This window comes from Perognathus longimembris, chromosome 12, assembly GCF_023159225.1.
Source record: "Perognathus longimembris pacificus isolate PPM17 chromosome 12, ASM2315922v1, whole genome shotgun sequence".
NCBI lineage: Eukaryota > Metazoa > Chordata > Mammalia > Rodentia > Heteromyidae > Perognathus > Perognathus longimembris.
The window spans coordinates 8,174,346-8,190,530 of record NC_063172.1 but is presented as its reverse complement, the minus strand read 5'-3'; the positions used below and the strand labels follow the sequence as shown (position 1 = coordinate 8,190,530).

The following is a 16,185-nucleotide window of genomic DNA, read 5'->3' as shown; positions in this document are numbered from 1 at the left end:
GACAGTCAAGTACCAGGTGAGCTGTGAAATGTATCCCATTCTCTTTGTGGCCTCTTCCAACTGCCTCCTATGCCATGTGGCATTTTTATGGACAAGGAGTTGCAGGCGTCAGGAGGCCAAAGTGCAAGTGAGAGGCACAAGTGGAATCAGACCTATATCAGTCTCACCTAGGGGATCCACACTTGGTCTCTTCTAAACAAACTCCAAAAAGGCAGATCTCCTGACAAAAACATGTTATGCAAGGAGACTGTATAAAATAATTTATTACCCTTCTGGGTAGACACTGAGCAATGATGTGAAAATGTTCGTGTCAAGTATTCATTTTTCTTGTCAACAAAAGATTAAGCTGGTAGATGTGGAAAAAAATCTATGCCTTATAAAATAGGAATCTCTATCATCGACTATACATACATTTAGGTACATATTCACATATTGAACAAAATATATTTTGGATACAAAATAAAACATATGCAATATATTTCATATCTATAAACCTGTAGAAATATATAAATAACCACCTCTCTCTTTTTCTTTCTCTTTCTCCCTTTCTGTAGGAGAAAAGTTTTGCTTTTCTACCAGTTTCTGTCAATTTGCAGACATATTCTTCTTACAATGCCTTATGATTTGTCAAATGACTTAAGAGAATTTTTCAAGTAACTTCTTTCTACCTCAAACTGCTTCAACATGATCATATTCAAGAAACCAGATTGCTTTGGAAAAAGATATTTTAAAAAATAAAATAAGGTGAGCACCTTCTTGCAAACTCTATTAAGTTGGTCTTACGTTAATCCTTTTATTCTGATCTTGATGGATTTAATAGTATAAATATTTTATGAAAAATCCAAAAAGTATATTAATCCTCTTATATAGAAAGTAGGTAAAGCTGGGAGATATATCTACCAAGTTATCAAAGATGGCTATCTTTGGGGGTAGGTTGGAATTGCAAGGGCATGAAATTTCTATGTTATGTATGCTTAAAGGCATCAATTTTAAATTAAACATCTGTTCATTTAATAAGAACTTCAGTAAGGACATGTTCTCCAAGCAAAAACATCAATACCACTAATGTACTAAAAGAACAGGTTTAAAAGCAACAGATCTTATAGTATGTTATCTAGTTAAAACTCATACAAGTAATACAAGACTACATATTTTTTAGTAAGATTTGCAGTTTAGATTAAAATCCCCTTGTGCATTTCTGGGCATCAGACAGATAGTGGCCCGGAGGCCTGGTCACCTGACCTCTTCTCACAGGCTTCCGTGTATTCAGCATGCACGACAATGTTATGTTACACGTGATGCATCCTACAATGCTTATCAACCTCAAGCAGACATATTTCATTCAGAAATAGGTTATGAAACCTTTCTATGTCTGTATATAGGAATGCAGTCTCATTTTTGTTAATCTCTTAATCAGCTTTCAATAAGTTGTCCTTGGATTTTAAGGATGCAGTGAATAAATGGTAGGGTGTGTGTGCCATTCACACGTGAGGTGGGTCCTCTGATCTCTGTCATGGAAATCTAGAGCAAATCAGGAAGATAAACACACGGGGGAAGCATTACAGACCCACAGAACATTAGTGCTGAAAGATAGCCCCCCAAAGCAAGTCCGATTTCTTTCTGTTTGTGAACCAAGCCTGTAAGATCTCTGATTACAAATACTCAATTAAGGATGGTTAAATAACTTGAGTCAAATTTTACTTTGCTACTTTTTCTCTGAGTCGGTGAGATTTACTGAGACAAAAGGAACTGACCTCGATCACATCTTTTATTTCTCATTCACAGACTATTCTCATCTTTGCATCTTTGAGCCAAACTATGTGGAACTGTGATAAGAAGGGGAACAACTCTAAGCAACTGACACCAACCAGTGATCTTCAGTGATGTCGTGTAAATGGAGACGGCATGCCTGATTTCCCACAATGCTCAGCTCAAGGTAAATCTAGCCCTTCTGTGCGGAGGAGACCTCAGCTTCCACCTCTTGTTCCTGTCAGTTTCCTCTCCAGTAGTTGGCCAGTAGCTACAATGTACAGCTCGGCTTCCTTGTCCCAGCTCTGAGCTGCCTTGTGCCTCATCACCACTTCCTACCTTGTTCCTTTTTCTCTAGCAATCTTTCTGCTCTGTACATTCACAGAATTACAACTATATTCTTGTTTTCCCGTCCACATAAATAGCCTCCCATGGTTTCCTTGACTTACTAATTAGTGTAGAATGCACAGTGAATTTTTCCCTTGACAAATGCATGCAATCATGAGATCACCATAATTGAGATACAAGGTGGCCATGTCACTCCTCAAGCTCCTTAGCCACATGCTTCTTTGCCAGCCACTTTCCATTCCATCCTGGTATTTCTGACAATGTCTTGTTTTATTTTTCTCTGTGAATTTTCTCTGTAATTTTGCTATATAGAGAGAGTCAAGACATATCTACGTGTGTGTGTGTGTGTGTGTGTGTGTGTGCCAGTACTGGGATTTGAAGTGATGGCCTGAGCACTCATTGTACCTTAACTTTTACACTCAAGGCTGGTGCTCTGCCACTTGAGCTACAGCTATACTCCTGGATTTTTAATGGTTAATTGGGGATAATTCTTATGGACTTTTGTGCGCATGCTTGCTTTGAACTGTCATCTTGAGATCTCAGCCTATTGAGTAGCTAGGATTATAGGTGTGAGCCAGCAGCACCCAGATCAATACATTTAGTTTTTGTGCCTCGCATCTTTCAGTTGGTGTTGTTGGATTTTGGATTCATTGATGTTGGATCATTCATTGATTGCTGAATAGTATCCTGTTGCATTCATTTATCACGTTTTTAAGAATCAACTTGAGTCACTTGCTTTAAGAATTCTGTGATGGATGGTTGTGGGTTGTTGTTTCCCTGGGGCCCCAGGCTTATCCTCTCTGCTATGACTATGCATGGTTGTATCCCTGATCACACTTAACTTTAGGAAAGACGAACATGTGCTATTGTCATTCTCATATACCAATATCAAGCACCATGAACAATATGCAATAGGTACTCAGCTTCAAGCATGACTAGATCTCCCTTGGAATGCGGTTGCTTTCAAATTCGACTTACTAGATACAGTCTTACTACAAACCTGTGAAGGTGGCACCACTATCTATTTCCTACAAAGCAGGAACTTAGGTCATTCCTATTTCAATCCAAAGTCCCTCCTAAAACATCGTGTGACATGCTATCCATTCCTCTGTAGCTTGAGTAGCTACAAGAATAAAAATCTGTGTTTCAATAGCAAATGTCTGTCTCTTTTTACCTGCTCTCCAGCTGCGTTCTGATCAAGTAAAGTCAGTTCAAGTAAGATGTGGTGGGATGGGCTAGCAGATTTGTGGTTCCCATGAGCAGGGTAATTCACTGCAGATGGCTGGGCTTGGCTCGGAAACTACATGCAGCCATTGCTGTGTATGTGAGCCCCATGAGCACCAAGCCTGCAGCTGGATGGCACTTGGCCACATGCAGGGGGAAATAATGATGGGCCAGTGGAAAGCAGATTGAGAAGGCTGGCTTGACTGCCGCCCAACCAGCTGTCTCTCACTTGTGAAAATTAATCTGACCAATAATCCCACCTGAGACTGATAAATAAGCAACATCAGCCCCCAGAATGTGAGAGGGTGTGTGTGTGGGGGGGTCCATGATTAAGGCAGGATGCAGGATGAAAACAGCATTGATAATGAAGACTGTATCCTCTCCCTTCCTAATTCTACATGCAGCCCCTCACTTCTGCAAAAGACTAGAAGGGAATTAAATTCGACTCACATGGGCCAGTCGATCAAATCTGGCAAAGAGCTCGTTGAGCATCCTGACCAGCTCCTGAGCGGACAAGGTCGTAGAGAGGTTGGTAAATCCTTTAACATCTGCAAAAAGAATACTAAACAACAAGGAAGAGGGTAGGGGTGGGAGAAAGCATATTAATATTTTAATCCATTTTGGGAGACACATCCACACCATTCAAACAAATTATCTGTAAATGTGATTTTAGTATTTCCTGTCTTTAGCATCCAGAGGAATGTCTCAGTGTTTAACAAATAGTTCAGCAGGGAATCCATCCAGAAATCAGACAGGACAAAAGCACAACTGAAAGGCAGACTCCCTATACGAACCACTCCAAAGGGAACTGAACAGATCGATTTGTTGTAAAAGGAGGCTAAAACTATGAATGATCTGTGTGTTCTCGGTGTGTCATGCGTTTGTGTCTTCATGTGTGCTATGCTCACTCCCTAGCATCACTTTGTTTCTTCTTGCTGCCTTTTAAAATCCTCTGTCCTTCATGGCATTACTGATACATTATGACTGGTTTTATGGGGGTTACTGGGGCATGGTCGGGCACCCCTTCCTGTAGGTCCTGCCCAACTTATGCCCACCCAACATGGCATTTAACAATAGGTGAGTCAAAGGAACGCAGTGGGCTCCATCTATTGGCAAAAGAACATTGCAAAAGTCACCTCTGGGGTCACCTGCCCAGCTAGCACATAGCTGGGCATGTTATACATTTTCTCAGTCCACTCAACAGAAATCTCCCAAATATATCAATACTCCCTCCTTCCTGAGAGTCTAATGATTGTTAGAACTGCTGGAGTACAAGCCTTCCACCAGGCCTGCACTATCAGCATCTGCTTCAGCAAGAGTGCTCCAGTCGGAGCGTGCCTGGGAGATGGAGAAGCCTGGGTGGAAGACACTGCTGCACAAGAGTGGTTCAGTGTGGTGACTTCAAGACAGAGGCCAAGCCCAGGGCTCTGTTATCATTTTACTGCTCATTCTGCTTCCCTTAGGTGTTGGGCTCAAGGTTATCAGCATGATCTTGAGGGATAAACCATACCCTTTACGGGTAGAAGGAAGGAATTGCATGGCATATCATTAAGACTTCGATGCAATTTTTATGGAAGGTCCATCCAAAGAACCCACAGGCAAAGAAACAAACATAAAGTTAAAATTAATGATGAAAAAGCAACAGAGAAGGAAGGGTGAGCATGGGTTTGAGAGGGGGCTTCTTTGAAGAGGATGACAGGACTGGAAATCATTTCAAAGATACTCGCGACACTAGTGGGCTGGCACTGGGGCCAGCGAGGGGGCATAGCAGCCTGGTTTTGTTCTCAGACATAGGCTAAGAACAGTCCTTCTCCCTCTTCCTTGTCTCTGGTCTTATGTTAGCACTTAAAATCCTTCAGGGCATAGCGGATGTGGGATGGATGCAGGAAAGATGATTCTTTTCCTGGTTAACTCCATCTTCCCAACACCATGCCAGCCTCAGGACGTGGCATTGCCTGACACGGATAGGACTTGGGGGGTGCCCAGAGTCTTCTCTCCTAGAAACTGTTGCCCAGAGCACTGAGAACTTAGGGTAGGAAGCTATATGTGAATTTGGAATGATGCTAACTTCTGGAAAAGGATCTCCAGTGGACAATGATGGAAGTAAGTGGGCAGAGCTGGAAGGTAGCAGCAGCCAGCTAATAATCTGGCTTGGACTAAAGGGAGCACAGAAAAGTGATCAGCACAGGCAATAAGCCAGGCAGGGCCTTGACTGAACTTGAGGCTCCCCGGTTGTGATGCTGAGGGCACCTGGGTTTGTTCATTGTGCTTTTCCTTTAATTTTTTCTTTGTAAAAGTAGTTATATTTTCTTTCTTCCTTCTTCCTGGAGACAGGTACTTTAATATGACATGAGATTGTATATATATATATATGTATATATATATATTTGATAATTCATACATATATATTTATATACTGATGTGTAATGCATTTATTTGCTTCCAGAAGGTTCATCTAATTTCTGCTGTCTCTGGACCAGCTCTGATGTTCAAGCCACTTAGCCACCAAGGGAAGTAACATGGAAGACAGATTATTGTCAGCCTGGACCAGGGCTCTTCCTTCACGGCAGCAAAGTCCTTGGTCCAGAGTTCATGTATTTATGTTCTCACTTGGTTGACCCTCCCTCAGAAAAGGCCAGTAAGGGTCAGTCATCTGTTCTAGAAAGCCTTCTGACTGCCCACAGTTTCCAAACCCTAATTGCCTCTTCCTGGTTTTGCTGGTCAGCTAGTTCACTTTGCCTAGAACTTAATGAAAGCACTCTAACACGCACTGAACAGGTACTACTATCCTAGACTCAGGATGAATGAGCTCTTCATTTCTGTATAGCATTCATTCCTACTTGAGGGCATCTCTTACTGAAGTATATTTTATTTCCTTAGCAAAGGGCTCTTTGGTAAACAAAAGCATCTACACTGAGGGCACTTCTATCACTTAAAGTGCTGTGTCAGAATTATCATACTCAGATGAACATAATGTTGAAATGTACATGCCACTGCCTGTAAGATAGACAACACTTGGAGATTAAGGCTTGCACTTCCTACCAAACTTGGGGAACTTTTTAACCTTAACTCTGTCTCTCTCTATCTCATAATATACATACATACGTATGTATGTATATATGTATGTCTGTGTATATATATATATATCATACACACATACACATATGCATTCATTTATTTCTTGGTGGTACTGGTGTTTAAACTTGGCCTCACTTGCTCCTTTTCTTAGTTCATATGGTGATCTGCCACCTGAAACACACATTCTGCCCTACTTTTTGCTAGTTATTTTTGGAGATGGAGTTTAGTGGACTTTCCTGCTTGGTCTGGCCTTGAACCACAGACTTCCAGATCTCATTCTTCTGAATAGCTGGGATTACAGGTATGAGCCACTGGTGGCTAGATTCTACCTTATGGTATTTGGTGGGAGAGAAATACGATTACACTGTACAAGCTGAAAATTCCACATACATGTTTCATAGCACTTTTGTCAAATTACTGGGCGCAGACACTCAGATATAGCTATCCTAGGTCCTAAATTGATATATAAAGAAGGAGGAGCAAACTGGGGTCCAATAAAAGCTGTAATGTCTGGCACTATGGCAGGAGACAGCTCTTGATAGCATAGTTCTGAGATAGGGGCAGGGTAATTGGCCTAGTGCCTCCCTTCATTTCAGTCCATTTCCCCAGTCAGCATCTCCATTGTTCATATGAGCCGCCACATAGCTCTTCACTACATTTCTTTTGAGTCAGTTGTGGCTGGATTATTTTGTTTCCAACCAAAAAGTATGTCAGGACAGTATGCTTGGTACTGTCCTAGATGTCTAAGCCTGTGTTTTGTGTATAACCTCACTCATACAATCTACAGAAAACCCCACATGAAAACTGATAAGATACTTGATTTAAAAAGTGGAACATACATGAAATTCAGGTGTTGGGCGCAAAGAGAGCACTAAGGCACAGGTGGACTAGTAGGTGCATAGGTGAGTATGTGGAAAGATGGATGAGTGGATGGATAGGTGGACAGGTGTGTGTATAGATAGATGAATGAATGGATGGTTATGGTGAGGGTAGGTTATGGGTAGATGGATGGATAGGTGGATGGTCAGGTAGATGGGCTCGTACATAGGTGAGTGTGTGAAGAGTGGGGGAGTGGATTGGTAGGTGGATAGATGGATGGGTGGATGGATAGATAGGATGAATGGATAGATGATGGATGGATGGATGAATGAATGATGAGTAGATAAGTTCATGGATGGTAGATGGTAATCAACAGAAGTTTGCAAGGGAAAACTAGTCCTTTTTTTTGTATTGTTTTAGACATACTTAAAAGGAATGAAAGGAGGAAAGTTATGTGTATCCTAAAGTCTCCAGATCTCATTTTGGGGTAATTTTTCCAGTCATGACCTAAAGAGCTTGCCTTTCCTACTGAAACGGTAGCAAACCCCACAGTATGGGTGGGAAGCCGTAAGTCAACAAGATCTGGAAGTGTAGAACTCAGTGATGAAACATCACTAGTTAACGCATTAATCAACCAAGTGAAGAAAGGCATTGGTATCCAGGCAGATACCAGTCACTGTGATGAGATGCAGGTAGCCAGCGTCTGGCTGGTTACATGGCCCCCTGAGCAGGAGGGTCCTGCTTCTCACCTGACATTCTCATAGCGATGGATGTAGATCCGGTGGAACTGATGCTGTAGGTGCTCATCCTCTACGTTAGTCATGTCATTGATCATCTCCAGGACCACAAACCGGGGGAGCACAGACAGCACTAGTCGCTCCTGGAAGAAATGAGGGAAGTCTCGTTAGCCCAGCCTAGTGAGTCGTGATGGATGTGTGGAAGTCCTGGAACTCTTAGATGAACTTCTTAAGCAATTCCTAGTTCCAGACCATCCTGTGGACTTGTCAAACATCTATTGAGTCCTTGCTAATTTTTGCAGTGGTCTGGGTATTGGGTGTTGAATGGTGAATCAAGTGAACGTGGTTCCTATTGTTGTGAAACTTTACATTCTCATATATAACAGACTCTGTATTGCAACCCAGGTGCGTGTGCATGCGCACATGCGCGCACACACACAGAGTGTGGCAAGGGGCATACAAACACAAAGCATGAGGAAAGAACATGTTGGTGAGTGGCATGATTTGAATCAGAGATTACCAGTGACATCTCTTTGGAATTGATGTTTTAACTGAGACCTGAAAGTTTGTAATGAGCCACACTTGTGTAGGTCAAGAAGTCCAGGAAGTGTATAAAATAGCAAGTGTGAGTAGCCTGAGACAGAAATGAACAAAGACGTGACAGGTGCGTAGCGATCAAGGGATGTGGTAACAAAGAAGGATGTGGAGATAGATCTTGTTGCATAAGATGTTTGCCTGTAATTCCAGTTATCATGGGAGGCCACTAGGTGGTACTAAGCAGAACCGTGACATAAACAGATCTACCTCGTAGTTTAAACTGTGGATTGTGAGGAGATGTCCACCAGTGGTGAAGTTCCTTCGGTGCTCTTGCTGAGAGCCTTGCTAGAGATCAGACCCACATGACTGCATCCAATAGAGATGACAGGAAGGAAAGAGGGCAGTCCTTGGGGGTGGCTGAGTTCTGAGAGTGATTGGCAAGGAAGCTGGGGTACAGATGTGGAGGCAAGAAACATAGGCCAGACACTCCATTTGAGGCACTAACTCCTTATTGCAGACAAAAAGAAATGAGCCACACACAGCCTGGAAGTGGGATCCAGACACCGGATGGGACAATCCTTTCCAGGAAGTAGCTGGCTACTTAGCAACACTAACTAAATCCCAGAACACCATCATGCTGTGGTCACCACTGGAGGGTCCGGCTTTGACATAGGGTTGGCTGTAGTGGTGAGCTGAGGTTAAGACAGCTTATGTTCTAATCACCGCAGCTTCTCCTGACTCTGTAGTTACATAGGGATCTTAACACTGTCATGATGAAACAGGCCTCATAGGTTTTGCACAAAACTCTGAAAATAAACATGCAGAAACGGCTTTCGCTTCATGGGACAGATGACTGTAAATGGGATTAAACGATTTTGCTCAACCCCAGAAGACCGAATACAAACGTGCATCCTGCTCTTCCCTGCTGGGATGCTTGGTGAGATGAGAAAAGCCCTGGGTTTTGAGCCTGCTGGGGTCATTGGCATCCCACTTCCCATACTTAGTAGAAACATAGCATTGAATGAGGGACTTGAACTCTCCCTGCCTTTGTTCCTTAACTCGGAAAGTAGCAAAATACCATCGACTTTGTGGAGCAGTTAGGAGAATTCAATGAAATGAGCGATGCGAGGGACAATGGCGTTGTTTCCTCTCCACTCTCCTCCACTTAATCCTACGTCTCATACCAAGAGTTTTATAAAGGAAGTGCCCACTGAGTGTTATATAATGGTTCTTTTTCTCTCTCTGGAAAGCTGTCCCATCCTGGGACTCAGAGATGTGTCTTTTGTATGTGTGCCTACATCATGTTTGTGTTATGATCATTTGTGCTATTTGTCTAATTCCCAAATCCTTGTGGCCCTGTGCACCCCACTGCTTCTGGGTGGGAGAGGGTGCTGAGCAAAGCTGTGAGGGTCTCTGGTACCCTGGGGGGGATGTTTAATTAAGACACCATCCACAACACTATGAATAGCAATGAACTGGAGTAGAAGGCTTCACCTGGGGCTCTGTGGTCAGTCTGTAAGAGTTTCATTGTACATTGTATTTTCACAGGTGGCGTTAGGGGTGGTGTCTAAGAAATGATGTGGCAGACAGACAGAAAGAACAAAGGGCTTGTGCCAGGAGCCACACAGAGCATAGCAGAGTGGTGATGCTGAACATAGAATAGCCTGAGGGTGGGGAAGAGAGGCTCTGGAACTACATTTGTTCAAGAAGATATTCTTCCCTGAAGCCCAAGTGTGTGTGTGTGTGTGTGTGTGTGTAATTATGGGGTTCTCTTGTGGTTCTTACATGCTGACCATCCAGCTTCTTAAGAATATACCTGCACAGGCATCCTAGACCCACTGAATTGGAATCTACGGAGAAGGGTGAGACGAGGATTCGATGGTGAAAATGGCGGAGACACCTAGGCAGGATTGGCAACTGTTGGCCTCCTGTGAACCAAGTGCGTGACCACTCAGAATTTGCTACAATTCATAAAAAGAATTTGCAGAGATGACTTTGCATGGCTTCAGTAAACTCATCTCCTAGGTACATCGCAGAGGACTTAGCACAGATTTGCCTGACCTCAAAGAGTAGGCTTTCTGTTGTACCAGCCATACTTCCTGCAGAATGCGAGCTCTTATCCTCTCTCACCAGTCCAGAGCTCTCTAGAATAAGAACCCATCATTTAGGCAGCAGAAGGGTCAATCCTGGGATTAGGGGTAACTAACTATACGCAATGAGGCCCCGGAAAAAGAAAGATGAGGGAGACATTCCTGAGAGAGGTGTGTGTTTGGGGGGAGGGGAGGGTCAGAAGAATGGATGAGGCATTTTTTCCACTAATGTTTTATATTCATATATTCCTTCATTTAATATTATTTTAAATGACGATTTTTAAAGAATTGTATAGAAAGGTTCATCTAACGGATGTTTGTTGCTAGTATCCTGCATACCATGTTTGTCCTGGGTGAAGGATTTGACAGGTGAAATCCGAGAGGGGGCAGTTCCTGAGAAGGTGCCTAGTTGTGCCCCCTTGCTAGCTACCTTGGCTCTGAGATTACCCACTGTCATTGGGTACTGCATTCCGGAACGTCACAAATAACCTCACCCATTAGTCATCCGTCCTCCCGGCAAGTGCATCTCATGGTCTCCTGGAAATGAGAAGTAAAGACACTTCCTGTGGTCACACAGCCCGGAAGGGCCAGTGTTTACTCTGAAGACTCTAGACAGACCCTTTGGAAGCTTCACTTTGCCTTACTGGAGAAATCTGTTTCTAAAAGGAAATCTATCCCTCGGAGCCTAATTCTCTGAAGTGGAAAATGTGGAAAATCTAATTACCACTGAAATTTCATGAGTGCCCATCATTAAACAAAGCCTACATGTGATGTGCCACGTTTCCTTCACTGAACAAATGAAGCCAAACAAAACCAGAAACAAGCACGGAGTCCAGAGGAAACGAACCAATGACAAGAGGCCGGGGTGCTCGGAATTCTTGCCACCCCATATTCTGAAAGCTCAAAGCCATGTGCGCCTGCGGTGGGTGTCCCCCATGGGGACGTTGAATCTGTCCCTGTGAAGGAATGCCTTCGGAAGCAGCTTATTGAACGCAAATGATGCAGATTACTAACACCGAAAGAGACACAGCACATAGTGCTGTGAATAACATGTGTGGGAGGATCCCATTCAAGAGCGATTGACGGCATATTGCAGGCCTAGAACCATCGTGGGGCTTGGACTCAGGGCCTGAGCGCTGTCCCTGAGCTTTTGTGCTCAAGGCTAATGCTTCACCACTTTTGGTGGTTCACTGGAGATAAGAGTCTCATGGACGTTCCTGCCTGGACTGGCTTTGAATCTCCATCCTCAGATCTCAGCCTCTCGAGTACCTAGGGTTACAGATGTGAGCCACAGGCACTGGGCAGTTCTTGATTTTTTTTTTCTTTTCTTAATATGATAGTTTTCTGTGATGACGATGATGATGATGATGATGATGATGATGATTGTAGCTAAAACACATCTTCTGTCCCCCCAAAAACGAATAAAATGGTTTTGTATTTATTAAGAAAATAAGAGCAACTCTGTGGTGACCAGTCCTTGGAAGCGGAGTGTTGTAACTTAGGGTGAGCCACGACAGCTCAGCCTCACTCCTGGCTAGCCTCTGTCTCCTCCTCCTGCCCCCACAAGGCAAGGATCCTGAAAGGCCAGGCCATCGTGTCCATCCATCCTGTGGCCTGTACGTGGAGGTGTTAGTCTGTTTGAATGCCAATGGGTAAACTGAGCTCCTTGAATCCATCTTTTCATATGCAAGGTCTGAGAAGAATGTTTTTGCATAAGAAGACTTCAACAGGTGCACAGTGAGTGAATGAGCAAGCAAACCACTGGTCTGAATATGAACAGTGGAATACACCAAGTCTGCCTATGGGGAAAACAAAACAAAACAAAAAACCCTGCTAACCTTACACATGAACAGACATAGCAAGTTTGAATCTTCCCAAATTCCAGGCTAACATTTCCAGGCCTGAACTCCCCAATGCTGAGATGTTGCTAGAAGGCGTTCAAGGGGTCAGGGGGAAACCCTGTCCCATTTTGCTGGAGTAAAGGCCACAGCTGCTTCAAGTGGGATATGCAATGGCTTGTTCTGAAAGTGAACGTAGGCAACCAGTCTAAATCTTTTGACTGTCACAATCAGGGATGGTGTACTCAAGGGAGGGAGCAACAGCAGCCCAAAGGTGCCCTGTGGCATTCCACAGAGCCCACAGGAATGTATGAACAGAAGGGTTTATTCACCGACGATGATTTATAAGCACGTGGGTGGGAAGAGCAGTCATTTCAAGGCACTAAAATCCAGTTTATAAATGACTGCAGCTAAGTGAACAAACAATGAATACATGCAGCCCAGGTTTTTGAAGTGTTTTTTGGCAAGCTGACCTTCTCATGGAGGACTACTGTTAGGTCCATTGGAATGGCTCCACAGCTCCTGGCCTTTCACGTCATATGCTCCTTTCATGTTTCCTTTGTTTTCTCTTTCCTCCACACTTATAATTACTTATGAGCTTTCATTTATTTGTCTTTAAAAAATACCTGTCCCACGGGCTTCATGGTAGAGTACTTGCCTTCTTCGTATGCATGAGGCCCTGGGTTTGATTCCTCAGCACCGCATAAACAGAAAAGGCCGGAAGTGGCGCTGTGGCTCAAGAGGTAGAGTGCTAGCCTTGAGCAAAAAGAAGCCAGGGACAGTGCTCAGGCCTTGAGCCTCAAGCCCCAGGACTGGCCAAAAATAAAATAAAAAAATACCTGTCCCACTTGAACGTGAGCTCCAAGAAGTCACACAGAACTGCTTTTGTTGAGCACACCTGCCCTAGTATCTAGATAAGTACCCGGCACATGAGAGGCCTCCAGTGTTTGTCTGTTGAATAACTCTCTGCCAGGATAGTCTTTATTTCATTGACCCTTGCATATCCAATACACTGTTCTACAAGTAGCAACTATAAACTAAGAGTACATCACACCTCAGAGTGGAAAAATAAACGTACCAGAGTATTGATTGCTTAAAATATTACCAAGTGCTCACACACCGTTCTCTATTTCATTAGATTTATGGAAGATTTTGTTGTTGCTACCATCTTCTCTACTTCTGGTTTAGTAATTAGAATGTTGATTCATTGCCCAGAGACATGATCATGATGAGTTTTATTCTTCAAGGCAAAAGAATACACAATTCATATATTCTCCATTTAACCTTCTTCCTTATTAAACATTTATATTTGCGTGACATTTGAAAGACAATGTACCGTCTGTAAAGCTACAAGTCTAAGATTCCTGTAGCAGTGTTTAATGCCAAGGACTGCAGAGATTGTTAGAGTGCGCATGTGCGTACGTGCGTGTGTGTGTGTGTGTGTGTGTGTGTGTGTGTACTATCATGACATCTGTGTGGTCTGATGAGGAGAAGGTAGATACCAATTAGATAACCACAGAAATAGTGGTACAGCTATGTCCATAACAGATGCAATGAGAGAGACCTGCTTAGTGAATTGAAAGTCCACTGTGGGATGTGATTAATTTCGACGAGCATTTAATTAATTGAAGTGTGCAAGTACTCATGTGTGCCTAAGTGCTTATACGTGTGCTGGCAGGTGTGAGAAAACATTGTGTGCAAGGCCCAGTAGAAACAGGAGTCATAGTTTGGTTGAGAGCCCACAAGAAGAACCATAGCTTGTGGAATGGATCAAAGTGAGGCGATGAAAAGACAGGCTGTGCCCGGTAGGGTCTTTACCTCAGGAGGAATGAGAGGAGTTGATTTATTTGGGAATCGGATACATAATCAGATTTGATTTTCCCTCCCAGAGGCAGGTGTAAAGCTTTTCTCTGGAGTGACAAGTGTAACCAGCAGCCATGGAAGTACTGCCTACCTTCCCTACATTTGTCAGTTTCGGGCATTGCTGCCTAAGCGGAACGCTGATGGCAGCCCAGCCTTTCAGAACTCTGTGTAGGAACTCCCTGCTGAAGGTTAGAGTTGGTTGTCATCCCATTTCTCTATTTTCACTTGTGTTCCTTTTGTTTGGGATTATAGCCAAACATCATTTCTATCTACACTTTCTCTAGTAGTTTTATCCTTTGGGATCTTACATATGTCTAATCAATCTGGAGTTTTTGTTATAGGATGTGAGACAATGACCCAATTTTATTCTTCTGCATATAGATGATCAGTTTCTCCAGCACTGTTTATTACAGACCGCATCATTTCCTCATTTGATGCTACTGAAATGTGTAGAAGATCCGTTCAATAACACTAATGTGGATCCACAAAGGTGAACCAAACCAAACCTATTTACTCTTCTTTGGATAATTTTCACCAAGCAAATCAAGATCCTTGTCTGATCTCTGCCACCTGCCTGTCTAACCTGACTCTGTACACACCCAGGAAGGAGGTCTCTACCACTACGTAGGTGGAGGCAGGAACTAGGAAGAGCCTGGTGATGGTCAGAATGGCGGTGGATATGATGAGTGCCACTTCCACAAGACTTATCAACAGTAGGAAGTTGATTGCAGACACGGTCCAAGCAGAGGGCTGATGAAAGTCTATGTATGAACAAGCCGGGCTTGCGAGGTGGCCTGACAGAGAATGAATGGGAGCTTGGGAAGGCTGGGGTTGAATCCTACAGGACTGTATGACTAGCATCTCTGCCAGCTCTCAGTCATCGCCCGTGGGCAGGCCACTCCACAGACAGCTGACATGGCTCTGGTTGCTCACAGCCCCCGATTTTGATCATGTCACCTCTCAAATGTGAATACTCGTGCTCTTGGGAGGCATGCCAAAGCCCTTACGGTACCCGATGGCTACTCTTGGAGCTTCCAGCCTTTTCTTCCCTCCCTCTTCGCCCCTCTTCTTCTTGATGGGCAGCACAATAAGGAGTTTCTTAAAATTGCCAATCACCTTCTTGACCGTCTTCACAGATCTCTCCCGAGTCCTGTGCTGAATCCCACGCGTCTTTTGTGGCTGCTGTAAAGTCATCTGACAACCATCCACAGGGAGAGCTAGAGCCTGTGGTCCCACGACACAGATCCTTCCGGCTCTCCTTTCTCTTGTGCAAGCTCCGTCACACCAACTTGTTTGTCTCACAGGGCTGCCCGTGGACTGAAGACAGCAGGGAATCAGTTACGTTCAGGACAAGATTCTCCACGGTTTTAGCACTTGAAAGTAAGTAGGTGCTAAGTAGCTCTCTCGTTGGCAAACGTGTGACGAGTGAATCTGTAAGTGTTCTAGGAAATAGGAAGTGGGCCCATCCTCCCCGGGTAGCTCACAGTGTCTCTGGAATAGAATGTTCAAGAATCATTTAAGTAGGGTTCTTAAGTGGCGACACTCTCTCACTCCTCAAGCAGAGTGCGGTCTATGCACTCGTGGGAAACTTGGCGAATAAAAAGTCCAAGGGGAACTTCTCTTCCAGCAGCCAGGCTTGCCAGGCTCCAGCCATTTGTGCTCCTGGCAACGCACCCAGGTTCTCCCAGGGTGAAGCATTTTCTGCAAGACGGGGAGAGTTTGCCTGGAGTCTGCTCATAAAAGCCCATTTCCAACACTTTTGTTTCTCTTGGATTTGTTCACTGCTCGAGAAACATCATTCAACTCCCCTGAAAACACAATCTGAAAGAAAATTTAAAAAGTTTGCCCTTGTTCACAATTCCCAGCTTTTTTTTTCAGAGGCCTCAATCTATGCTTTTCTGG

The 16,185-nt window shown here is 43.8% G+C and overlaps 1 protein-coding gene across 3 annotated transcripts in view; it reads right to left on the bottom strand.

The window, feature by feature from the left end:
• Adcy8 (adenylate cyclase 8) overlaps positions 1 to 16,185 on the bottom strand; it is a 178,358-nt gene that overhangs the window by 101,170 nt on the left and 61,003 nt on the right. For all 3 annotated transcript variants that reach the window (XM_048358470.1, XM_048358471.1, XM_048358472.1), the window contains exons 3-4: positions 7,968 to 8,098; positions 3,772 to 3,883 (exon numbers count right to left, since the gene is read on the bottom strand). In XM_048358470.1, coding sequence (XP_048214427.1) covers positions 3,772 to 3,883; positions 7,968 to 8,098 — 243 coding nt within the window. The remainder of the gene's footprint in view (positions 1 to 3,771; positions 3,884 to 7,967; positions 8,099 to 16,185) is intronic.